Source organism: Cyclopterus lumpus, chromosome 5, assembly GCF_009769545.1.
Source record: "Cyclopterus lumpus isolate fCycLum1 chromosome 5, fCycLum1.pri, whole genome shotgun sequence".
Lineage (NCBI taxonomy): Eukaryota > Metazoa > Chordata > Actinopteri > Perciformes > Cyclopteridae > Cyclopterus > Cyclopterus lumpus.
Window position 1 is genome coordinate 18,658,462 of NC_046970.1, and position 26,836 is coordinate 18,685,297.

Consider the following 26,836-nt stretch of genomic DNA (forward strand, 5'->3'; position numbering starts at 1 on the left):
AGAAAATCACACAAGGGTCCCCTACATCAGTTTATTTCCCTAAATGGGTCTGGACAGGTGAGGCGTCTGTGGTGAAGCAGAGAGGAGGACAGAAGAAGTGGGCGGAGGTAAGCAGAGTAAAAAAGGATGGATACCGTTGTGGGGCAGAATAAGAGGCTTACAGCGAATGAGAAAAAGAGGAGACGGAGACTGTAGTGTAAAGAGGGGTGAGACGTAAACAGGGTTTTAAGGGACTAACGAGATTATCTCCAAAGTCGTCCTAAAGGTCCAAACACAGAAATCTCAACAAGTGGATGTGACATCTAGCTGTTAAATACAGACAAGAAAAGATGGGATTGAGTGGATAACTTGAAAGCACTCCAAAATAAACCTGAAATCGTAGTTCTCTGCCGCATGTGATGTCACATGCGGGACATCTCACTTGTACCGGAGATGATAGATGGGGCACCTTCTGAGGAAATAAAAATGCAAATTAGTTGATTAATGAGCGTCATCCAGACAATAGAGAAGTGCATTATTGGCCTCAGCTGAGATGGGCATTGGCAAAAGAGATGAATGTAGTATCAATGAGGACCGGAAGATTGCAGTCAAAGCACTTTGAGTAATAATATTTGGCAAAACATCCCATTTATATTGCCTTAGAATCTCAACCATGCATCACTGGCACTTTCAAGTTTCACTTTTCATTCCACACATGCAACCAGAGATTATTTTTTAAATTTTTTATATTTCTTTCCCAGTTTTCACCAATAGGCCAAAATGTCTGATACGGTGAGGAGGTCTGTCTGCTGGTTGTCTGGGACCCAGAAAGAGAGTTAAAGCCCACAATGAGAGAGGGGGAGCCAAGAGAGAGAGGGAAAAGGGGATTTACTGTATCACCAGTACATGTTAACAGCTGTATTAGTTGGTCTCAGTTCAGAGAGGGGAAGGATTCCGACAGCTGGTGTGTGTGTGTGTGTGTGTGTGTGTGTGTGTGTGTGTGTGTGTGTGTGTGTGTGTTTGTGTGAGAGAGAGAGAGAGGTGGAACTGGGTGTGGAGCCTTGACCAAGGGCACAGGACAGAGAGAAGAGAGTGTGGTGACTGGAAATGTCCCAGACTCTTCTGTCTATAAAACCCAAGAGAACAATGGCCAAACATTACAAAAATAACTGTCTTCTTCATTTTTTTTGCATTGTTGATTTAGTGAAATTTCAAACACCAGGTTTTCTTCTAAATCAACATGGCAGCAAGACAAAGAGCAGGACAATAAGAAAAATAAATTTCTCAGAAAAAACATTTACAATAGTTATTTATATGAGTTAAATTCTGTTTGTTTAGCTTGTTTAGTGTTTATAATAGATACATTTGAATATCATGCTTTATAGCATGTAAAGGTTATGTAGACTTGCTTTTTTACAAATATATACTTGTATTGACTAGGTCTGCAAAAACACATGAATTAAAACATGATTATATTGACAAGGCAGACCAAAAGATATTTAGCGAGATTAAGATACAGCAAGTAACATCACAGAAACGGATATATAAAAAGATTCTCCATGTTCAGTAAAACCTAAATCTCACCTAAAAGCTGATCCACATCACCAGACTGTGTAGTCAGCGGGTTGCTTGAACGCTTGTTTACATTCTGTCAACTGGGGTTAGGGGTTGTCATAAGAGAACAACATAATAGAGGATCAATAACAGATTTAATATAGAACTCACTGCCTCTTTATTTGAGTTTTTCCTCATTTTATTAATAAGGGTGTCTAGTGAAACGACATTGAATTAGAACAACAGGGACCGTCGTCGTCAGACTAAACAGAGGAAGAGGCAAACTCGATCCGGGGTCGTAAACAGTGTTTTATAATGAATACAACGCAGACGACGGGACCGACACAATAAACAGACGGCAGGAGAGGAGGGGGGAGGGGGGAGAGGGGGTGCAGAGAAAGTGTGCTGAACTACTCAGCAACAGCCACTCAAGTCGTGACGCGTTCACGGTGCTTCCTGCAGCGCTTTAACCCGGGTCCTAGAGACAGTATTTGAGCTTTCTATTCGCTACTTGGCGCTGTTGCTATGGGGGCTGTGCATGTTGAGCCGTGCACGTTGCGCCGTGCGCGGAGAACAGTTTGTGTGTGCCGAGTTCGGGATTAGGGCAGAAAGTGTCAGGAGCATGATGAAACGTGGTTTTATTTTGCTGTCACTTGTGTTGTTGTTGTTGTTGTTGTTGATTTCGCCTGTTGTTTACCTTATTAGTGTTCATCGTTCACCACTTTACCTCTAACAGGATCACATTTAATGTCTGGCTTCCTGTGTCTGGTACGGTGACCTTGTTGAACTTTGTGGTTTTAATCTTGTATTTCATCACTTTCTATAAAGTAGTTGTAACGTATGTGTGGTAGTCAATGTACGAGCTTTGACTATCAATTATATGGTGTCACAAAACTACAATGTTCGTGAATGAATTAATATCAATAACATAATCTCTCATTGGCTATTTATGTCGGTAAATGTGACATTAAAGAACAACAAAGAGTCTATACCTCTATACAAAATAGTAAAACTAACATTTCAATAGAAACCTAGTGATTATTTTGTACATTATTTATCTATGAACACAATGGGACTCATCAGTAAACGTATAGTGAAACAAAGCTTGTGAACCTTATGAATAGGGACATCTTTGTTTGACAATGCTTCTGAAGGCTATTTCGATGGGTAATTGTAAGTTAAATTGATCCATAAATGCCACATTTCTAAAGGTCCCCAATATTTTTGGGGGGATATTCTAACTATGCAATTATTGTTTTGGTATTGTCAGCCTATCCTATAATTGTAAGATTCAACCTTGTAATGTAATGATTTACAGGTAAAAAAAATAGCCAAAAAAACCCAGCAATAATTGAGAACACACGAATGATAAACACACCTATCAGAGACAAAAACATGTATTAAAATGCTTTATCATTATTATTACAGTCTACTAAAAAAAATTATGCTGAATTCCATCACCAACAGCTGAATTTATAACCGGACACCTAAAAGGAGGCAGCCTGCTGTTGGATCACATCCAGCACCGCTCAGCTCGGGCCACAGACGCTCCATCGGCCGGGCGTATGTTTTGATGTCTCGCGGAGCTGCGATAGAGCGCGCGGTATGAAATTAATGAGAATACGACACCACATGTGTACTTAAAGTCTGGTCTGCTGCATACTACAAATACCGACTAAAAAAAGAGATGGGTCGTCCAGAATCACACCTGGTCCGATGAAACGTGTCTTTTTAGGGGAGGACCGGTATTTATTTTTCCCCTCGTGGATTCTGGAGTAAAGGGATGTGTGTCCAATGTAAATCGACAAACTGAAGCCAAGTACCTGTAATCAAAACTCAGGTGAAAACAAGCCGATGACAATACAATGAATGCAAAAAACAACAAAAAAACCAAGAAAGCACTAAATAGATTTTTGTTTTTCACGATCAAATAATTCGTGAGAAAATCGATTCAGCTTTTGTGTTCCGGAAACAAACAATTCTTCGACATTAGATATCCATGCATATATGTATATTTTTAGATTGTAGTTAGAGCCAACACTGTTTAATAAAACATGTTCTGATTCTGCTGGTGTTATCCCCAGCTAGAAATTGGTTGCCAAGCATTGCATCATTCCTTTCATGTGACTCCCATACGCCCCAAATTCGTCCTGGCCGTCTTATGACTGCATCACAATTGCTGCTCGTACAAACTATACAGGCTGCACGGGCTAGAGAGAGAACAAGCAGCGAAGACGACACGAAACCCCGCCTCGGCGCTATATTTAGGGTCACTCTATTGGATGTCGTTAAGGAAAAGATCTTAACTCCGCGCTCCTGATTGGACCGCCCGCGCTTCTGATTGGACCGCTGGAACGTCAGTCACTCACATCCATGCTAGGCTGTGGCGAAACTACCTTCCCATGCATAGTTCGGTTGGCCTCTCTCTCGATATAAACACCACCGGGAGTTTCCGAAAAATCACATTCAGCCGTGAAGACTGAACAATGGTTAACATGAGCTATCACCAATTTTTACTAAAATATCCACATTCGAGTTCGAGACAGTCGAGAAGGCGAGCGAATAAAAAAAAAAGGGTAAGTGGAGATTTTTTTTGACAACTAGTCAGTCGGTGTTTTGTCTTTCCGGGAGTAACGGCTCACGTTACTGAACTTGAAGTGGTCTGATGTAACGTTACTGAAGAGGGAAACAAAACAACCAAAAGGCATGTTTTTAGCAGCTATACAAGTGTCTTTTTTAGAATAACAGACGTCTTAATCCATCACAATTCACACTGAGTGGTTTTACGTGTCGCCTGCTTCTGTCTGACAAGTTGTCAAAGCTCAGGCGGACTTTAAGCAGCCAAGTTTTTTTTTCGAAGAAGCATTTTGACTGAGTGTGACACACGTTTTAAATGCGTTGAAGCCACAACAGCTTATGCGTGTTCTTTATTTCTATTAAGTGTAATTTCATTTGATTAAAATAAAAAAAACGTTCCTCCGCGTGACGTCTGGCACTAATGGTGGGGCTGTTCACTCGAAACGGAACGGCTTTTATTTGACAGCTAACGTTATATGTGTTTTCCCCACTTTTAACGAACCCGTTTATAGTAATTATTTCCTAATGAATGGACAGATGTTGTGTTGGTTGTCTTTCTTCCCCTAAACACACTCTTTTCCACTTCCTTTTGTTTCGCCCATTCCTTCTGCTGGACATACATTTCCATGACGTAATCGTCTTGGCGTACAGTGGACATGGAAAACAACTCAAGAAGAAAATATTACAATTTAGAATTAAAAAAAATATATCAGAAAATAATTGGTACGATTTACCCAAAAAATAATTGGTACGATTTACCAAACCAAAGTGTTCAATGCTTGCGCTATAAACACATGAAGTTTAACATTTGACAACAACTTGAGATGATTAATTTTGTAATATATCACGTGTAATTTATTAAAATACATGACAGTTAAAATGTTTTAATTCCCCTCTATTTGCCAATTAAAAAGGAGAAAACTAAAATCCTGTATTTCAATTCTACGATTTAGTTCCACACTGACTACATTAAACGTAGGAATTGTGACGCTTTTTTTCAGTCATTTTTGTTCTGGACATCTTCAAGTAATAATAATTAAAAACAAAAGAAGCGCAGTCTATCTGACTGTCAGACCTGGAGAGATCAATAGAGATCTACTCGTCGTTTTTAACCACTTGTTTATCGATCCCAGTGTGTTTTGAGGACCGCAGAAAGCAGGGGGCGCAATAGAGAACATGTTGGTCTTTGTTTACAAGAATTAAGAGACATGCATTTTATTTCCTCCATCCTTGTTGATCATTTAAACATTGACAATTTATTTGTAAAATCATTATTTACATTTTCAAAGTTTTCGCGATTTTCCAAATCTACCATTAATGTTAAATTTAAGGCACATTTTGTTCCCTGACCATGCTCTGTATTTGTGCAAATCTGAAATTTCAGCAAAAACGTCATATAAAAAAAACAAAAAAACTAACCTATCAAATACTTTTTTCCCCCTCCTACAGAACTGTTGGGACAAGCTATCTCCAACAAATTGGCAGACTTGATTAACAGAGACTTTCTCAAAAGGTAAACTCTCACATTTGACATTCGGAGTGCTGCATGTTGGTGAAGTTAATACTGAGAATTAATCAATCTGTTTATTTTAATACAACACATTCTTGTCTATTTTTTTAACATAACTAAGGAAGTAGTTATTTCCTCAGTGTCACAACTAAGTAGTTAACACATACACCAGTGTAGTTTTTCTTTATGGGGTAAATCATTATACAGATAAGGTCTTCTTGAATAACTCCGTAATGATACACCATTCCTTAAACTGCATACCTACCAACAATAACACAACAAACAGTACAACAAACAAACAAACAAACGAATAAACAAGGCGTGTCTGCCCTCCCCCTCCCTCAGGTCCAGTGTGAACCGTGTGGCCGAGTACCTGTGTGTTGCGACTGACTGGCGAGATGACTGCCGAGTGGCTACACCTACCCCCGCCATACCCCCCTGGTGTGGGGCCGTTGTGTGGTGCAGAGTTGGAGGCGTGGTATGAGGACCTGCAGGATATTCTTGGCTCCGACACGGGAGGGGCAAAACTGGCACGTGCCCCCACATGCACCGAGGTCAGTAGCTCGAAGAATGAAATGGATATCACACCCATGATGAGTCAGTGTTTGTCGTCCAACGTAGTTTGGTTAATATTACCTTTCTTTTTTTTGGGGGGGGGGGGGGGGGGTTGTTTAACCATCATTCATATACCAAGTGACGTGAAATTAACTTTATACTGTGATATTTGACTTGTTTAGGAAGGTGTTGACATTTCCGTTTTGTGTTTGTAGAAAGAGCCAGAGTTTCTGGATGTTCTGGAGAGTTGTTCTCTGACGTGGCTGACGGACGGAGGCCAGACGTGGGGCGAGGGTGTCCAGAGGACGAAAGAGGAGATTCACAACCCCCAGCCTCTGCATCACACCTCTTCCTCATCCTCCTCTTCTTCTTCTTCCTCCTCCTGCATGAGTCCAGCTGTTGCAGAAGAGCGGCAGACGGAGGCTGAGAGTAGGAGAAGGGGCGATGGCTCGACAGGAGGCGGCAGTGATCTGCTGCCTCCAGAGTTTTTCGAGTTGCTGAGTGAAGGAGGAGTGGGAATGGTGGATCCGAGTGGAGCGGTGATCAGCGGAGGCTATTATTACCACCACCATCAACACCACCAAGCTAATAATGTCCATCCCGCATCTCCCTCAGCCAGCGAGGAGGAACTCCCCTGTGTCCCAGATTCTCCATCCTGCTCCTCCTCAGCCTCCCAGTCGCCATCTCAAACTTGTTCTTCTCCCTCCTCACCCGTCTCTTCACCCTCCGCCTATACGTCCTCCTGCCTAGGAAAACGCAAGCGGACCACCAGCGAGAGGAGCAACAGTGCCTTGTCCTCTTTCGCCTCCTCCACACAGCACACATCTTCATCCTTCTCAGCAGCCAAAAAGAGTCGCAAAGAAAGAGAGCAGGACAACGAGAGGAAGGTACAGGAGCTGACGGAGCAGAACGAGCACTTGAAAGCAGAGATTGACAGGCTGGGAGAGGAGGTACAGAGGACACGTAGAGCCCTGATAGAGAGACTAGTTAACACCAGGAAATGAGGAGAAAGTGAAAGACGGGAATAAAAGATGACAGGTCCTAATGAATTGGAATAAGCAGTGGTGGGGAAAGATGTAATATGGTGGTTATGAAATGCCTCTTAAGACAGGAACGGATGGAAACCAAAGAAATATTTTATAAGCAAGTGGATTTTTGAACACAAGAGCTCAAAATGGCAAGAAATAGGAAAGTGATGAAAGTCAAGAAAAGGAACGGAGAGAAAGGGCTGCAACAGCAATGCGGCAAAATAAAAAGACACAGCATGTATTAAGGAAAAGGAAGAACAGACGGCTCCAAGTGCAAATGATACCGTGGTTTTGATGAATGTTTGTCATTTTTAAGAACGCCTGGCACGTTCCATCAAATAGGATGGCAGAAATAACAGTTACGAGCATTTAATGATTTGTATGTTGGACAGAAAAGAACTCAATTGAGTGCATTTCATCGTCATCCATTCCCACAATTTTGCAATAATTGTAACTCCTATGTTAAGGGCTGCAATTTGGCTAGCAGAGATTATTTGCCCCAATTTGTGAAGAGTTTAGGAGCTCAGGAAAAGTCTGAAAGTGCCCTGTGCAAGTATGAGAGAATGATTCTTTCTTACTTTTTTATAACCCATGGCTTGTGTGTGTGTGTGTTTTAGATAAAGTAAATAGGACCCGGCTATACTTGATAAGCTGACCTTTTTCTATCAATATGGGAATTTGTGGGAGAATTGATTTACTATTTTTTTAATAACGCTGTATTATATACACAACTGTACTGTAAAATGCCAACATATCCACTGTTATTTTCTACCTGCAGATACAAATTGGTAATCGTAGAGTAATATGCATGGCTTTTTATCATTGATGGCATCAAATACATGTATTTTACAACACCAATTATTTTATCCTTCATTGTAATCCCCAATTTGCAATAAAAGAAAATAATGTGCAATTTCTTGTGTCATGTAATATTTATTTGCGTGAGTGTATGACTGATTTTGTTGTTGTAAACTAGAGCTAATTGAGAAAGGTTGAGAGTAAAGACAATTTTCAGGTGAACTTAATCCATTTATTTTCTGGATCCAAAAAGGTATTTGTAGCAAATGGGGGGAGGGAAATAAAAATTCCACGGATAAAAGAAAAAGAAAAATCTTTAAATGTACAACACACCTTCCAACACTAATATCGTATACTGACTCTATCACAGGGAGAGTATAAAATCAGTTTCTTTTGGTGTAGGGATTTGGAAAAATCCCTCCATTCTGTAGCTGTATTCATTTGAGTCTCTTTGTGTGTTTTCGTTTCCCCGTCGGCCCATCCAGCATTTCATTAGTCCTCAGTGCCAACACCACATTGTCTTAGATCCTGTCACGGCTTTGCCTTAAGGTAATACCCTCATCTCTCTTTTAGTGTACATCTTGTTCCCATTCGCCACAATACCTCAAAACCAGTCTACTCTTCCATTCCTCTCACTAACCTCCTCAATTTAGCATTCCCTTCTTTCCTGCCTCACTTCTTCTTGCCTTTCTGAGGTGCGGGCTCAGGGCTCTTCCCCTCAGCCAGAGCCAGCTGTTTCTTAAGGTCCAACAGTTTGGCCACCTCTGCTGTGATCGCAGCCTTCTCCGCCTTCTGGGTTTTGAGTGCTCGCACCTTTTCCCCCTGTGGTAGACAAAATGTCCGGGTTAATAGATTTATCACACCTTTCATTGTAACCTTCAGCTTTTATAGACAGCGGTTGGCAGCTTTCTTGTCAAATATAGAAAGCAATTCAGTAAGGCGTCAATTTGTGAGTTCGTAATTATACGCATTTATCTTCATTTGGAAATGCTGGGAATTTAAACAATTGAGCCCCAAAAATTTAATTGCATTTATAGTTGAGAGTATAGCGTAAAATTTCAAAGATCATGAAAAGAAAATACTATTTTGACCAATTGATTAAAAACTTAAACATTACTAGATAATTATACAAATAAAGATACTGATTAGATGCAGCTTTTAAAATTAGCCACTATTTATTTCAGCGGCCAGTGGTTTGTTGCGCGTGATTTGTTTTTTCGCAAAGATCGTGTTTTTTTTTTGTTGGTTTTTTCCCTTCCGTTTTATTCCTGTCGTAAAAATTATAATAAAAGACAAAACAATTCAATTTGAATACATTTAGTCTAGCGTTCTGTTCGAATGACGGATTGATTCCAACATTTAACAATTGTGTTTCAACTAAATCACCTGCTCAGTCACAGCCTGTGTGAGCTGCTTGGCTTTTTCTGGGTCCACTCCGTTCACCGACGCCATCGCAGCAGCGGCCGCTGGCACAGCGGCCGGCTGGGTGCTACCTGCGCTCTGAGCTGTCATCTGAGGGCGCAAACAGACGGATTAAAATGTTTTTAGAATTTGTGGCATTTTTCTGGTTATTATTTCTAAAGATGACATTTCAGACAATACCACTCTTCACTCAAAATGCAGACACGATTTTATGAGTCATGAAGTGTGAGTGGACAGTGAATCACGCTGGACACACGGAGATGAGGGTAATATTCTAAGTACGAGGACGTGTTAGTGAAGGCGTGCGCTAATCAATATTGACACAGAATAATCAGTGAGGGGGGACTCTTCAAACAAATACTACTGGATACCTTTTTTTTAGGTGGTTCATCTTCAGGCTAGAGGCAGACGGTTGGGGAAAGGTTTTGGAGAGGGATTATTTCTCTATGTGATGGATGCGTAGTACATCATTTAAACATTTACACTGGGTTTGCTCTGCATCGTGTTTCAAAAGACAGATACTCCAATGACGCACAAATTCGTATTTGGGTCGACAGTCTGACAAAAGCCCCTGAATAGCCATGCATTATCAATCCTTCCTTATTTCATTATTCATAAATAGTCAACCTATATTACTACACGACCTGTATGAACTCATGCACAGTCCATTAGAGATCATAAACATCAAATACCTGCTGTCCACCAAATCTCTTCTTCAAAGCCTCAATCTGGTCCACCTCCAGTTTCTGAAACAACGGACTGACCTGGGAATGAAAGGGGTCGGCAGGGGTTTTGAAAAGGGTTGAAATTCAAAAGAATATATGTACAATTATTTCAAAAAGTTTGCGATTGTCGATCCAGCCGAAGGGATGTGTTGCTGGAAAACTGGAGACTCTGTGCTCGTCTTTGAACAAAGAGGATTATGCAAGTAAGTAAGAAGATAACTATGTCTGAGACATTTGCAGAGTTTGGATCATGATCACAACTCTTCAATGCAGAAGAGTTGTGTGCAAATTGTGTTAGTTTGACTTTAGAACTGTGTCGTCTGCTGCTCCTCATCTCGAGGGCTCAGTCACAAATCACTAGAGCCTCGGAGATGGTGCAGACACTGGTCACCACAATTAGGCCTGAAGGGACAAGTGGCCCGAGAGAAACTGGCTGTTCGAATGCTGAGCCCTGAAAACACGTCTAGGCTATTATTCTTGTGTGTGTGTGTGTGTGTGTGTGTGTGTGTGTAAAATATTGATAGTTAACTGTTGCATCCTCATTGTATCACCCAGCGTCAACATACAGGAGGTTCCACAGGTTTGAATGTATGAACTGTGCGTGTGTACCTTCTTCAGGTCATACTCACGGTGCCAATGCGGTGGCCAGCACTCAGGCAACACACAAAGGTGCCAGTGCCTTGCAACATGGTATTGACGCAAGACGGAGGGGCATTGAGTTGATCCCTGATGGTTTGGCTGACAGCTGGCATGTATGGCAGCAGCATCACTGACAGCAAGCAGGCGACATTCACAGATACACCGGTGACCGTGCCCGCACGCTGTCTGAAGAGGAGAGACGGAGCTCAGTCAGTCAGACAGATCATAAATCTAAATATTTTTGTTAAACAATGGAATGATATCCCATCTACTCCTCTTCTAGTTGACTGTTCATTACAAATACATTACGTGATTGTGCATAAAGGAATCCTTTTTCAAAAAAGGTGAGCGGTTCGTCTCCGTTTTAATATAAAATGAGAATTTACACATCGGCACCACAGATCCATCTCCCTTGTGTGACTCTACAGCAGTACATATTGTGTTGAACTGGTCAAGGCCGACTCACCTCTCTGTGTCTCCTCCCTTAATCTTCTTCCAGGGTTCATTGACCTGAATGTACTGGTTGCCATGGCGAGAGATGTTGAGGATGTGTCTCAGAGCATCGCGGATTCTGGTGGGAAATTGATGATAATGTGACACCGACAGTTGACTTATTATTCAGAATCTACTTAAGCAGAAGTCCAAATATGGGGTTATCTACTAGTGTTTCACTGTCACTTTACATATACATTTTCAAACTTGTATCATTTTAAATGACTGAATTTATCTAATTAAAGACAGACAGAGTTTTACTTCTTAAAAGCCAGATTAAATAAATTGATATCCCAACATCAACCGTTTGACAGGGAGCGTATGAAAGTCCATGAGCCTTACTTGACTTTGTCCATGAGCTGGATGTACTGCTGCAGCTCCCAGCCCACCAGAGCCAGCAGCGTCTTATCTTCCTGCTGTAGCTCCATCACAGGCACAATGCCCTCAAAGAACTTAGTGACAAACATGCCACCTCTGGAGGAGAGGGAGAAGGAGGTTTGAACAGATGAAAAAAAGAGAAAAGAAATGGGGGTCAGGGAAAAATATGGGAAAGTCAGCGAGAGAGCAAAATGAGAGAAGGCCACGTTGCTTGACTTGCTAATTGTTCATAAATTATAGATTTTGTTGCCAGATGAAATACAGGGCTCTGCTAGTGTAAACTAACATAACAGTGTGCTGCATTGAGCCTCGCCACAGCTCCTTTATCGCCTCTACATCGTAGCTGTGTCTGGAGACAGGGATTTACAAAAAAAGAGACTTTTATGTGTACATCAGGAAGAGGTTGGTAGTGAGAACGTTTGTCATGGGTGATGCAACGGACTGTTCTATATTTTACACATCTCTCAGCCTCTGAGGAAGGTCTGCCAGACAACTGTCAAATGTACAATGAACTGCAATTTGGATGCGTGAGCATGAACCGTTAGTGACCTGCATGATACATTTGTTTGAGTTTTTAATTAGTGAAACTGATTGATGAATACAAACTAAAGCCGTGAGAATTCTCCTCTTGGGATAATAAAGAGCAACATTCTTACTGTTACAATAACTGAGACATCGTAATCTATAAAGTCATATTTGCCGCTTGTAAAAAAGGCTCTAGCCATGTCAGTTTGTCAAGCTGACAAAGTGTACAGTCAACGTTTCAACTAAACAGAAACGTTTATGAATTTGAAAAAGCGGGTTCAAGATGGACACGCTGTCTCTAATGATGTAGTGATTTAGTAACTGGATCTAGGCAGGGACAGAAATTATTTTCTGAAGCGGAATACTTTTTACCTCCAACACCTCAGGCTGGATGCAATCTACAAGATATTTTTGAACCAATTAGGCATCAACGTTGCTGCCCGAGACCAATTTTGAAGATCAAGGTACTTTGGAAAAAAAAAAAAAAACTGCTGAGAAAAATCTTTGATGTGGGATTCAACCCTGATCTTTTAAAAATCATTTGAGGCGATGTAATTGGGGCTAAATTACACCATCCCAAACAAATTTAGAAAACTAGGGTGAGTCTCTTGTAATAGTTACTGCTCTAACATACTTTATTTTCATTGAGTTGAAAACTTGTTAATTGGACTGGATGACAGTTTTGCTGCATATTTACTTTGAGTAAATTATTCACTTAATTTGAGCAACTTGAGGTGATTTGCCTCATTTTCTTTTTTTCCACTGGTGACTAATTTTGACCGATCATTTAAATAAGTTTAAAAAAAACCTGTAACACACAGAAAATGTCCCAAAGTCAGATGGTTGGGAACAAGTAGCATGAGGAGATTGGTGCAGGTTACCTTGTTATGGTCATCAGATGAATTCTGACCCAAGTCTAAATTCTACTATTTGCTAATCGCATATGGAATTACTTATACAACATATGACTATCATCAACCTGTTGATGAAGTTGCCCAAGTTGTTGAGCAGCTCAGAGTTGTTCTTCAGAGCCATGTCAGCCCAGGAGAAGGCTGAATCCTGTCCCTCTGGACGCACATAGAGGAGGTAGAACCGCCACACATCTGAAGGGATGCCCGTATCCTTGGCCATGTCTCCAAACACACCCACCCCACGGCTCTTGGAGAACTTTGTGTCCTCGTAATTCAGATACTCTGTAGGGAAGTTACAGCATAAATTACTCATCAAATTAGTCAAATAACACAACAATAATAAATCAACTGGTAATAAGTGCTTACCAGTGGCAATGAGGTGGCTGACCAGAGTGTAGTTGTCCTGCGCTCCCAGTAGAGAGCAGGGAAACACCACACTGTGGAAAGGCACATTGTCTTTGGCCATGAAGTTGTACAGCTCCACCTAGTGACAGAGACAGAACACTGCACAGTGAGGATGACATCATATTAGATCATCATGAGATCATCCAGTTCAAAGAGGACTTATCAGCTCTCCCCAACCCCCATCTCTCTTTTCACACACACACACACACACACACACACACACACACACACACACACACACACACACACACACACACACACACACACACACACACACACACACACACACACACACACACACACACACACACACACACACACACACACACACACACACACACACACACACACACACACACACACACACACACACACACACACACACACACACACACACACACACACACACACACACACACACACACACACACAATATGGTGGCTCTTACAGTGAGTCCACATGTAAATGAACACACTTGTTAATATACGTGAGGGATGTTCAATGTACACACACAATGTCTAAGTAAAGCATCATGACCAACAGAAACCTAGTAAATATATGGAAGACTAATCATGTTGAGGCTTTTGACTTAAAATTGTCTCCTTCACATTATACTGCGTGTGTATCTTAGCGGTGATTACAAAACTGACTGTGCATTTTATTTGTAATCAAAGAGGTTATGTCTTCATCTGTTTCACATTAGGGTTATATGGGACCAGCAATTACACAGTGTTTTTAACAGGAGTGCAAAAGACCAGATGGAGCAATGAAAAAAGCAATCAGACCCACTGTGTTGCAAAGAGGACGCAATCTGTGCCAACCTTGTGCATCAGTACTCTGCTCGGCTAATAACTCCTGACGTGTGGGTGTGTGTTCGGGGGGAGGAGCCAGGTGTCGGATGGTTACCTGATTAGGATTCTTCCACCACTTCTCCCATTGGTCGGTGTAGTTGGCGGTAATGGACAGATAACCAATGGGGGCGTCAAACCACACGTAGAACACCTGCAGAAGCACCAGAGACTTTGTGTTAAAGAAATTTATTCCGGATCATTTGAAAGGAGGAATGGAAAATCCAATAGATGCACAAGGTGACTTGAGTAAAAATTCCCTTATGCATTAGTGTTTGGAGACATTTAGATCAGAGTACAAAAAGAAGCGGCCAGTGTTATGTTTAGACCCAGAGCGTCTCCCAGTGAGCTATTAGAGAGCACTGCAGTATCATCAGTAACTGAAGCATTTGTAAACAGCTAGTGCATCGTCATTTTCAATGTTTAATTAGGAACCTTAGATATTAAATGTTTACATTCATTTTCTTCTCAGCAGGTAATTAAGATGAGCGGTAGGGTTTTATTATGCTTCAATAAAAAACAAAGTGGAGTGTGCATCTTTTCTACTCTATAATTAACTATCAATAACAAATAGTTTTTACTCCAGGTGAGCACAGCAGACCTTGTCTTTAAAGTCAGGATGCGGTACTGGCGTTCCCCATCGCAGGTCCCTGGTGATGCAGCGAGGTTTGAGTCCATCTCTCAGCCAGGAGCGAGTGATCTGTTTGGCATTTGCTGTCCAGTCTCCTGTGCTGGTTGACTTGTCCAGCCACTGCTCCAACTGAGCCTCTAGCTGCGTGAGAGAGTGAGCGAGAATGAAAATGCTGACAAAAACGTGTCATTACGCCAAAACACTGCTTCGGAAAGGAGTAAAGCCGTTGATGTAATAAAATGACAAGAGGGATAACAAGCTATGACTATGAAATATACTATACACTTAATGTTTGTACTTTCTAAACAGGCTAATAACTCTGTGAGCAAAAAAAGCATTAACTAAAGAATGGGCTACCCACATTATTACAAAGCAGTATGAAGAGCATACCTTTGGCAGGTCCAAGAACAGATGTTTGGAGGAGCGTACAACTGGAGTCTGCCTGCAGACTTTACACTGAGGTTCCTGAAAAGGGACAGACGTCAATACTGATCAAACAGAAATGTGATATCAATCGCGAACGCAGATTCATCATGCTCTTGCTCTCTCGCCTTTTATCGTCTACACGCTCCTTCCAACTCACCCTCAGCTCCACAGCATTGATGAGCCGCCCACACTTGTCACACTGGTCACCACGAGCTTCCGGGTAGCTGCAGTTGGGACAGATTCCCTCTACGAAGCGGTCGGCGAGGAAGCGCTTGCAGTTTTCACAACGCAGTTGCTCCACCGTGTCTTCCAGGAGGAAACCATGCTTGTGGATTCTCCAGAAAATATTCTGGGCAATCCTGAAAGGATAAGAGAAGACAAACATAGTTAGAGGGTTGTGCCCGGGATGCAACGACAACATTGTAGTTAACAAGGTGTATCAACACACTGACAAATGTGTTATGTGGGAACTAACTAGTCATTAAACCCCAACACCATTTTTGTTTTTCCAACTCAAATTAATACCTCTCTTCCCTGTTGGCTAGAACATTATGTAAACTTTTTGGATCAATATAGCAATAAATATAGCAATAGGTAGATAGGAAAAAGTATGTTATTAGTTTGTTGAAATTAAACATGAAGTGAAAACAAAAAGCTTATGGTAACCTTTAGTGTTGGATTTGCAAATATAAGACCCAGCATCCAAAGTACTTTTCGTGAATCAAGACACAAGTCTTTAATCTCTGGGCTGTTTTCACTTCTCAAAAGAAAAAGATTCTGGTGCATGGTGTTTGATGCCTTTTATGTTTTACTTATCAAAGAAAAGCCCACAAAACAACACAAGTTTTTATCTTTGTAATCCTTTCCATGTGCAAGCTCAAGGATTAAAGTCTCCTCTTCACTGAAGAATGAATATAAATAAATAATAAAAACACATCTTTCACCATCTTATTTAAAGACCCAGACAACCAAAACATAATCTGACACCTGATCCATACACACTCTGACAAGAAGCCACAGCAACGCCATTGCTTTCATTGTTTCAATAATTCCTTAGAGCAACAATCCATAACTTTGAAATGATTAATTGTCCCTCAATATTTTAAAATAGATAACTACGAAATGTCCAATGTATTTGTCCTGTATCGACTCTGCCGATGCCTTTCCTTTCTGTTGACTTTTTAGAAAGTTAAGTACTAAGAAGTGATACGGTCTCTTAAACAAACACATACAATCTAATACTGAAATGAAGTGAATTCTCAACCGACTGAATCTACTCACTCACACACACACACACACACACACACACACACACACACACACACACACACACAGAGACAACTTAGTTATTAACATGTACTCAGCAGAGCATGATAACTGTAGTTCTAGACACACTTTTTTTTATATACATAAGCTTTCTTGTTGGATTTTATTCTTTTATTTGGTAAATGTCAGAAATAGCAGCAATGACCAACATTCTATAATCACGGTGAATAATCTGAGATTAAGAAGAGTACAACCAAAATCAAAAGGAATAGTGTCTAAACCAGACTTGGAGAGACTAATCCATGCGTTTGTCTCCAGCAGGTTAGACTACTGTAACGGCCTGCTCACTGGGCTCTCTAAACGAGCTGTAAGACAGCTGCAGTACATCCAGAACACTGCTGCTCGAGTCCTGACTAGAACCAGGAAATACGACCATATTAGTCCAGTGCTCAGGTCTTTGCACTGGCTTCCTGTTGCTCAGAGAATAGACTTTAAAACAGCTCTGCTTGTGTACAAATGTCTTCATGGTCTAGCACCATCGTACATGTGTGACATGTTAGAGCCATATGAACCATCTCGGGCTCTGAGAAGCTCAGGGAGTGGTCTCCTGCTGGTCCAGAGTCAGGACTAAACACGGTGAGGCTGCGTTTCAGTTTTATGCTAAAATCTGGAACAGTCTTCCAGAAGATGTGAGACAGGCCTCAACTCTGACAATGTTTAAATCCAGGCTGAAAACGGTTCTATTTGACAACTGAAAGTATTTTATATGCACTCTTCACTTTTAATATAATTAATATATTATTATTTTTATGGAATGATTTTATTTGCCTTTTTGTAATTTGATGTAGCTGTAAAGCACTTTGAATTGCCTTGTGTATGAATTGTGCTCTATAAATAAACTTGCCTTGCCTACAATGTATGCTTGAGAGGGCTAGACATCCCCACCAGTATCTACTGTAAGATTATAGTGATCTTACATTACGTAACTGTATAGTAGTCGAATGGAAATGTGTTTGCCCTTTTACACCATTTTTTCACCATCTTTACATTTTTCACAGAACCGTGGATTATATATATATATATATATATATATATATATATATATATATATATATTTATTTTAAACAGGCCAACTAAAGCCTCTTTGCCTGCTTCCACTTACTCCGTCTGCTTTTCGGTTGTGGTTCTGCCAAAAAAGTCAAAGTCAATCTGGAACCACTTGTAGATGTCGGAGTGAATGACATGGTACTTGTCGCAGATCTGCTGCGGTGTCAGACCCTCCTCTCTGGCCTTGTTCTCTGTAGCTGTGCCATACTCGTCTGTGCCACATACAAACAGGATGTTCCAGCCTCGCAGACGGCCATACCTTCGAGGAGAAGACAGACGCATGTGAGTCAGTACAGGAAGATATAAGAGGGATGGCAAGTGACAGAGAAAGATGCACTAAAGATTAAAGAAATGTAGAAAGAATGAAAAAAGAGCAAAAGAGAGATGACGATGGGGGAGTTGGAGTGAATACGTGACGGTAAGTGAGTAAGAAAGCAGGATAAGTGGAGAATGAATGTTAGAGGGGACAAATAAGAGACCTTTTCATTGTAACGTTGAAAAGGCCTTTGCATACATTACAGGTTTGCATATGCCCGACAGCCTCTACATAACAAATGCACAAGATTGTGTTGGTAAAAGACATTAATATTTTGTTCATGATTATCAGTACCTACAGTATGTAGATGGAATAAAGGGAGTCACAAGCGTTATACCTGGAGAAGGCATCAGCGCTGAGGACGCAGCCAATGATGTTGCCCAGGTGGGGGACGTTGTTGACGTACGGCAAGGCACTGGTCACAAGGAGGTTTCGCTTGCCCTCCTGTGGCAAACTGATGGGAAACAAACAGATATGGGGTTTTAGTGGAGACAGGTGGGGTAAACGTTTCAACTAATAGATATCCCCATAAATACTTAAACCCCAGTTGATTACTTAGGTTAGGACAATCGTTTTTAATATGCAAATAACGCACCATCTTATTAAATGTGTGCTAATTTACATACATTTCCAGTACAGAAAGGGGGATTTTGGATATCTCTTTGTATCACTCCTTAAACCAGAAAATACTGTCAACAACCGTAAACAATTTTTCATTTTCTCAATTTTTTAAGAATAAAATGTTCCATAAATCAGGCTATGAATGATATATGAACAAACCTTTAGTAAAAACAGAATATTGATAGGAAAGTAACTGTAACATTTGGTGTATGTAAGCACTACTGAACTGAGCACTTTGTATGAGAAAAAAACATATTTCTAGAAAACAGCCTTTAAAGATTTGTATTGTAAAATTCCATACATTTTACACATAAAGACTACAGAAGAATAGGGTAAAACAATGTAACTCATAGACATCGCTATGAAATTTCCCAAATTGATTTCCTTTCTAAAAGTTTGAAAAATTGACCAGAGCATGAAGAAATATGTTTTTGCCTGTAAGTGTCTCACCTCAATATTCCCATCTTGTAACTCTTTAAGAGTTGCGTCTACAGCCTCAGGGTGAATTTTACAGCCCAATTCACTCGAATCTTCTGCTTGTGACAAATGTTCTTTTCAGGAGTTTGGAAAATTAGCTGGATTCAGCGACATGAAGTTGCGAGGTAATATTTTAGTTTGTGGGTCTTCGGTGATGTGGTCACCACAACATCAAATATCATCCTAAACTGTTAAACTGCAACATACACACTCACTGAAAATGACACTGAATGAGATCCTCTGCTTAGTGTCTAGCATGGGAAACGGCACTTGTTATGACTTACATGGGGTGCTGTCTGTCTGTAGCCAATGGACAGGCGGTCAAAGCTTTGCTCCAGGTTAGAGAAGCTGCCTCCATCTCCTCTACGGACACCACACGCTCACTTTCCTCAACCTACACAAGCATTTAGACACAGAGAATCATCAGCTGGAAATTAAACAAAGACCAGCTTATTAATAGTAAGGTTATTAATCTCCCCAAATAGATATTTCTGGTTTAATCGTGCAGATTTAATAACTTTTCATTTCCATGACATATACATCATTTAAAGTGTTAGAATGAACTCACAAAGACTGAACTTGACATCAAAATTGGCTCCATATCAACATGACGTTAACAAGCAAAAAATAAGAAGCACTGCATTATATCCAAAGTGTTAGCATCGTGTTCAGTATTTTTCAACATCTGTTGCTCAAGTTCACGACCCTATTGATGACTGTCACTAGAATCCTACTGTATGGAGATTTATCCTTTTCAAGAACCGCCAATGTTTCAGAATTATATCGCCACTTGATCTTTGACCTCAAACCATTACGCAAACTGAGATACACACACCCCGCCATGTCCTCTGACAGGGAGCCGTGAGTGCTGCTAATAACATTTGATTGACACCTGTTCAAATCCTCCCATGCTCACACGAGAGAGAGAGAACAGAGGTTAAAGAAAAAGTGATGTAACCTCTACATGCTTTCATACAGCCAGGTTAACTCTGACACAGAAGTTGCATCTGCTTTACAGGAGAGCACTGCTTAGTTTAAGTGAAGTGAATCCGAGCCACGCAACCCTTTGAATGCTTTAAATTTCTTCCTAAAATCTACGGTGAGGTGAAGACGTAGGATGTGGGAAAGGACATGTGTTTTGCACAGTGTTGTTTGTGTTCGTGCATCCATAGATCTCGCCGAAAATAAGGAAAGATATTTTCTTGGAAACCTCACAAAGCGTACATGTTTCCTGAGGCGAAAGCACAGGTGTAGTTAGTCACTGAAGCCTCTCAAATTTGTGTTCAGTAAGAACGCTTTAAGTCTGATCGTTATCCCAATGATCTGATACCTCAGCAGGGTTGCTGTTGCATGGCTGCGTGCCTCTGCACTGGCTGCTCTGAGGGGCAGGCTGCCTCTGCATGAAGATCTTCATGCCCTGCAGGCCTTTCCCCTGCAGCACTTTCTGAGCAGCAGACTGGCAACTGTGCATGACAGCCCCGCGGTCAAACCAAGCCTTCACAGACGTGCGCTCGCCTGGAAAATGTAAAACAGGCAGGGAAATGGTGGGGGCGGGGGTATTAAGGAACAAAAAAAAAAAAAGGAAATTGAAAGGAAGCAGTAAGGAGTGTTAAAACACAGAGAACACAACATTATAAATAAGACATTTGAACAATAACATAAATGAAGATAATGAAGGAAAAAATAAGCTCAATTGAGGTTAAGACATTTTTCTTCATGCTTGGAGCATTTATGGATGGCCAATAACAGAATTTTAAGGTTTATTAGTACTTACCCAATGCTAGTGAAGGGTCAGATAAAACGGGGTACAGCGCAGCCCACAAAACAACATCGGCAACTGAAACAGCTTCCTGAAACACAACATTATTTATTTTAGCAATTAACACACAATATTACTGAAGATGACATGTGTCCTTTGCTGTCATCCCATCAAAAACCTAACCGCTATTTCCAGCATGATTGTTTTGTGTGCTTGAATCTCACTAAATATGGAGTATGTGCTCCGCTGTGACTGCTTCAGTGTGTGTGTGCATACCAGTGTTTCTTTAGCTTTACACAGGGTTCCTCCAAGCCATGCCAATCACCAAGAGACTTAACATAACATATTTCTGTACACATGAAATATATGACAGACGCAGATGACTTGTTGCCACAGGGGCTTCAAATGCCACAGAGAGCTGATCCCCACGCCCACACTCAGGCACATCTGCTACATGAGGGGGCTCCTCCCCAGATGAGTCTTTTTAACTTAAAAATACATCACTAGCTCAACATCAGCAGCTGGAAAAAGAAAAAAAGAAAAAAAAGGAAGGAAGAAAAATAAATGTTGCCGGAGGAGCCTGATGTGGCACAGAGGAGACGCTCAGTTTAGCTCAGCTGAGCATCCACGGAGGCATGATGAACTTTTTACTTGTTGATGTAATATATAGCCTGAAACAGCCTTGTTTGAGTGGGTATGCTTGTCTTTATATCCTGTCACTTAAGCTATACATGGCTACCTAAATAGGCACTGAAAGATTGTTAGTGCACTAGCTAAACAGGGATGTTGGTGCTGTACCCCAGTTAAATATGGCGTGTTCCCCTTGCTCAAGCTCTGCTCCATGTAGTTTAGGGGTCCTTGGAGGACCTTGGACACCTCTGATCCTTTCCCCTGCAGCACTGCCATGTGAAGGAACTGTAGCAGTGCAGGCTGCACAAATAAAAAAAAAAGACAAAAAAAGAGAGAATTGATTGAGTGACATTCGATCAAGCTGTAAGCCAAAGAAGCATGACTGAGGTTAAACAATTTGTTTTCTTAAACCCTACAGAGCATGCCGATAGATTTATCCAGTACATTGTTCTTTTGAAAGCATGAGCTTTAATCATTTAGCTGTGTGGATTTCTGTCCCCGTTGGCAAGACATTGAGGAACAGTAAGAGGATTCTGCTGAAGAGAATGTAATGAACTGACAATAGTGGAATATTTAATACAAGCTGAAAGGTTTTATGAAGAGCTTACCTGAAGATCTGTGGCCTCCCATTCAAGCCACCGATTGCAAAGCTCACTGGCGTCTTGTCCACTGACTTCAAACAGGTATCTAAGGAGTTTCAAAATGGAAAACTGAAGGAAGTCCTGTCAATCAGTTTCAACGTGTTTGTTTTAAAAAAAAAAAGAAAAAAAAAAGAAAACGTCTTTTATGTACCAAACAAACAACCATAAAATATAGACGACATCTTCACATTTAGGACTTAATTACAGTGTGACTCAAAATGTTATTGCCATGAAATCAGTCAGTCAAATTCATTTAACATATTTTGTTCCAGGCCTCTGTTTAAAGTATAATTGCCATATTTTCAAATGAATACGCTGCCAGATCCGTCAGATTTATCCTATTTAATTACATATGAACATGGATGTATATGACATTTACTATGTATAAATAGTAAATGGACTTGTATAGCGCCTTACTAGTCTTCCGACCACGCTTTACACTACATGTCATTGGGCCATTTACAACCCTTCTTACACTGATGGCAGGGCCATGTCCTTCAGGACTAACTAGCCGCATACATGTCATGCCCAAGGACACATAGACAGCTGGGGATCAAAGACGACCTGCTCTGTCCCTGATCCACAGCAGGTATCGAGGTACAGTATAGATTGGGTTTTATTTGCCCATGTTTTGAGATAATTTAATTTAAGGGGCTCACAGCACTAAAGCCTTAGCAGTTAAAAAGCCTGAGCTCTCTACATGACTAGATACCAATTGAGATAAGTGAAAAAGTCATTTTCTTTTCTAACTGACCCTTTAGGATGTTGCATATCTGAAACATTATATAGAGGCAATGATTAGCAGCTTCCACATTCATGCCAACTTGGCATTGGCATTCATATATGACCAAGCAGGAAGGTCCATAGTCTACTGACCGGCAGATGGCATTAGGACTGAAAAGGTGCAGACCACCGGGCAGGAGCAGGGCTGGCAAGGCTGGACGGCTGAGGAAGGGCACCACTCGCTCTGGAAGTAAAAATAAAATCACAATATTCACTCAGATAACACCGAATAGTATACGCACAACAGCAGACACGATTGTTATGCAGATAAGCCTGTTTCTAGATGAGTTTCGACTAGATTCTTGATTCAATGCTGTAAACCACCTTTCTAATGGGTGTGTTGAGAGAGAGAGAGAGAGAGAGAGACTAATTGTTGTCAACACTTCATTAGTTCCTTATATTATATGTAAATCCAACGCTGCATCTTCAAGGCTAACGAATAACACAAGACTTCCCAAATGGTTAAAGGATAATCCTGAGGTCACATTCTCAGCCTCAATACTTTACTAATTATTAGAATAACCTATGAAGAACACAATGGTCAATTAGAAGGTCATGGATTTGATCTTCCTAATCTGTAATTTATCACCACAAGGTTTTCTTTTTACTGGTGCCTTCACTTCAACAATACAATTTGATATGATAAGGTGACTCTAGAATTCAATACAGCAGAAAAAAGTATAATTCCAATGCATTCACCAAAATAAATGTGCAATATTTAAGACTTCGTAAGTCATTGTTTGATGAATAAGAAAATACAGATCATCTGAGATTATCTCAGTTCAATCAACCGACTACTTTATTGTTCCACAGATCTTTAACTAAATAAATAGTGACTTATATAAAACAATGTACTTCCAAACACCTAATATTGTTTACATAATGTGTGTCCGAGTACACCCTCCTTCATTCATAAACTGAGGCTGCATTACAGATGGTCTTGGTCATTCATCTCTGTGATCCAGCTCCAAAATCTCTCACAGCATAAACCCAAAACCGGGATGTATTACTGTTTCATTCTAATCTAATTCCTTTACACAGCAGCATCTACATGATGTTCTACAAGACAATGCATCTAGTGAGAAATACCCACAGTCACAGTGGCATCACAAGTCTTAAAAAAAAGAGTTAAAATGGGCTCTTTGCATTAAAATTGCCTCTCTTTGGAAAACATTTTCAACTATTGCTCCCATGGCCATTAAAGGAAGGACGGGTGATTTGGTTGAAATCAAGATCAACATACAGACCTTTTCTTTATTTTCTCTCTTCATAAACTAGCCTCTTTCTTTTTTATTGAAATGAGTTTTCAGGTCTTTTGTTATTATCACAGGTTATTTGTTGGGTGCTGGCTGAACAGCCTATAAGGAATGGCATGCCTGATTGGATACTGAACTGAAACAGTTGGCAGGTTTAATACTGCGCTTTTGAAAAATATCATATCATGATAGACTAATTAAAGAAAATGTTTCAGAATTGCAAACTTGTATTTCAATAGAGTTTAAGTGGTACAACTTTTTAAACATGCTAGGTATTAAGCCTGACCAGTGCTGGAAAGTGCATTAACATAACATCAAACACTGTATTAAAGTGCAACTTTAATGTAATTGTACTTCACTTGAGTATTACTATTCTATGCACCTTTATACTTCTAATATTGTATTTTTCACTCCGCCAGCCTACATGTAGGTGATAGTTTTATGTAATAGTTACTTTACAGGTTAAGAGCTTTTAGGACCTAATTATTTCAGTGCTCTAACTGGGAAGTTTATTTACCACTGATTCACAGACCTTCCTAATGTGGGTCTATGGGGAAAAGACTGTGTGGGACCAATGGCATTATGTGACGGACCAGGAAGTTGTATTTCCACGGTTTGGCTACTATTTAGAATTTTGACATACAGAAGATCGCCGGAAGATCCAGAATGTTGGAAGTCAAACTTTTTTGCTTGCATACACCACTGAGCAATTTTCGTAGGAATAAAATGAGGCACCGCCTCCAACTCAGTACTCAGTTCTCAGTTCTCTTTTTCTTCTTTGGGGCTCGGCAAAGCTGCAACATCTGTTGCTCTTCCTTCATCCAGTGACGTGGCGTCGTTGGAGGCAAGGAAGAACTTCATAGTGCTACTTTAGCTTTGGTAGCTGTGTGGTGCAGTGCTGCTCCTCTAATGTTTCCTTTCACTTGTGTTAAGTTTGCCATTTGAGAAGTGAGTCACTTGGTCTTAATGTGAGTCAAGTTAACCCCTACCAAGGTTTTTTTTACAAAACCAAACTAAGTGGTTCTTTAGCCTAAACCTTGCCTCCTCTGTAGACAGGGAAGTCTATTTTGAAAAGACACTTTGCAAATAAGGAGTGCAAACTGACAATTAGATGGGCCTTTTGTCACTGTATGTTTACACTTTAATGGTCTGCCTTTGAAGAAGCAGTGAGAGCCACCAACGAGCCACTGCTGAAGACAAACAGCCTTTTTTTTTTCTCTTTTTACTGTATGAATTGAAGATCTATATTTCGACCAAACCAGAATTGCTGATTGTTTGCAATAAGTCTGTCTTCATTTGGTGGCGGAAAGAGACTTGGATTCAGGATGTGTATGGTTGTATTTTTTCTGTTTAGGTCACATTTTGTGAGTTTATTTTGTTTATCAGAGGGAGAGAATTCGCCCCTGGCACACAATTAATCCTGGCACATAGAGGCAGAGCCTAATGCTAAAATGATAACTGTGGTTGGCACATCTCAAAAAAGGGGAAAACAGTACTTGGCACAACACAAGAACGGTTTAACAGCAATATAGCAAGCACTTTTCTCCTTCAGTGGACTAAATTTACCATCAGCATTGATTTGACATCCACATAAAATGTGGCACATGTTCCCCTTCTTAATGACTGGACTTGAATGAAAGGAACAGAGAATGAATCAATGTGCAATTCCCCAGGTGTGTCATTAGTGTAATAACCTGAATGCAACAATGATCATTCAGATATAATCACAACATTCGTGTCAAGGTACTAACGCTAGGTAAAAAAACAAAACAAGATATTTGATTGTGTCCGACACAAAACTGGAAGTTAACAGTGAAGTAAACAATCCAGGTAAACCCGGGACTGTTCCAGGCATGACAGGCATGCTGTTGTTTACTGGACAGGTAGGATGTCAACAGCTGTTGGTCTGCACTGCGAAACAAAAGCTACACGAAAGGAAAAAAACAGCACTTTAACAAAACAAACAAAGCAGTGGTGTGCAAGAAGAGAGTTTTCTCGCTGCTTCTCAGATATTGACAGTTAGCACTTGATCAGGTCTACAACGAACTCACGTGTACTTGCTCTTCCAGATTCACAAACTCAGCTCAAACTTGACAAACCCCTTCTAAGGATACGTTATAATCAGTTATTAGTCACGACTATAATTATATTAGGTCTAATGTTTAGCTAACCATGCTTTCTTACCTTCGTGGTTGACATACTGGACGTCACAATGAACCCCGGTCACTTCTAAAGCAGCTAACACCTTGAGGCAGTGCGGGTTGCCTTCACTGACGAAGAGCTTCATCTGGCCGATGGATGTTTGGACTAATTACTGGCTTTACGGTGGCAATATTTGTTTTACTTTAAAACGAGACAAGAAGCAGCTGCTAGTAACTTTGCCGGCGAGTGTGGTCCACACACGCTGATGCAAGAACGGTTGGCCCTTTTACAAATGGCGAAGATGTAGTTTTTTGAGCGGTGTCTGTGTCGTTCATAGAAACGGCATCTGTCTGTCAAATGCACTACACCTCCCACAAACCATTTCGCAGATCGTAACTTCGTCATTTACGAGATCTGCTTGTTTTTGTTACCTCG

At 40.6% G+C, this 26,836-nt stretch overlaps 2 protein-coding genes across 3 annotated transcripts; one reads left to right on the forward strand and one right to left on the reverse strand.

Moving 5' to 3' along the window:
- The first annotated feature begins 3,930 nt into the window (after nucleotides 1-3,930).
- Nucleotides 3,931-7,220, forward strand: ddit3 (DNA-damage-inducible transcript 3). Its single transcript, XM_034531860.1, has 4 exons — nucleotides 3,931-4,109; nucleotides 5,560-5,623; nucleotides 5,966-6,174; nucleotides 6,391-7,220. Exons 3-4 carry the CDS (start codon nucleotides 6,019-6,021, stop codon nucleotides 7,177-7,179), a joined length of 945 nt encoding a protein of 314 aa, XP_034387751.1. The 5' UTR covers nucleotides 3,931-4,109; nucleotides 5,560-5,623; nucleotides 5,966-6,018; the 3' UTR covers nucleotides 7,180-7,220.
- Nucleotides 7,221-8,116: 896 nt separating this feature from the next.
- Nucleotides 8,117-26,776, reverse strand: mars1 (methionyl-tRNA synthetase 1). Of its 2 annotated transcripts, XM_034531858.1 has the most exons (22): nucleotides 26,444-26,776; nucleotides 23,097-23,187; nucleotides 22,188-22,266; nucleotides 21,748-21,879; nucleotides 20,965-21,040; nucleotides 20,521-20,705; nucleotides 19,475-19,584; nucleotides 18,430-18,546; nucleotides 17,832-18,035; nucleotides 15,561-15,762; nucleotides 15,368-15,442; nucleotides 14,948-15,118; nucleotides 14,405-14,500; nucleotides 13,460-13,577; nucleotides 13,162-13,375; nucleotides 11,622-11,753; nucleotides 11,254-11,358; nucleotides 10,778-10,973; nucleotides 10,116-10,187; nucleotides 9,795-9,821; nucleotides 9,388-9,513; nucleotides 8,117-8,823 (listed from the first exon to the last, which is right to left on the reverse strand). In XM_034531858.1, the coding sequence occupies exons 1-22, from the start codon at nucleotides 26,544-26,546 to the stop codon at nucleotides 8,674-8,676; spliced, it is 2,781 nt and encodes a 926-aa protein (XP_034387749.1). In that variant the 5' UTR covers nucleotides 26,547-26,776; the 3' UTR covers nucleotides 8,117-8,673. The 2 variants fall into 2 exon arrangements, with proteins under 2 accessions (XP_034387749.1, XP_034387750.1); XM_034531859.1 differs by lacking the exon at nucleotides 9,795-9,821 and having other exon boundaries at nucleotides 26,444-26,756.
- Nucleotides 26,777-26,836: the final 60 nt, after the last annotated feature.

Excerpts from the sequence above, each read along its gene's own strand:
- ddit3 (XM_034531860.1), top strand. The coding sequence starts at position 6,019 with ATGACTGCCGAGTGGCTACACCTACCCCCGCCATACCCCCCTGGTGTG. Across the intron at positions 6,175-6,390 it reads GTGCCCCCACATGCACCGAG|AAAGAGCCAGAGTTTCTGGA; the intron begins GTCAGTAGCTCG and ends TTGTGTTTGTAG.
- mars1 (XM_034531858.1), bottom strand. The coding sequence starts at position 26,546 with ATGAAGCTCTTCGTCAGTGAAGGCAACCCGCACTGCCTCAAGGTGTTA. Across the intron at positions 20,706-20,964 it reads TGACCCTTCACTAGCATTGG|GCGAGCGCACGTCTGTGAAG; the intron begins GTAAGTACTAAT and ends TACATTTTCCAG. Across the intron at positions 15,443-15,560 it reads TCAATGCTGTGGAGCTGAGG|GAACCTCAGTGTAAAGTCTG; the intron begins GTGAGTTGGAAG and ends GTCCCTTTTCAG.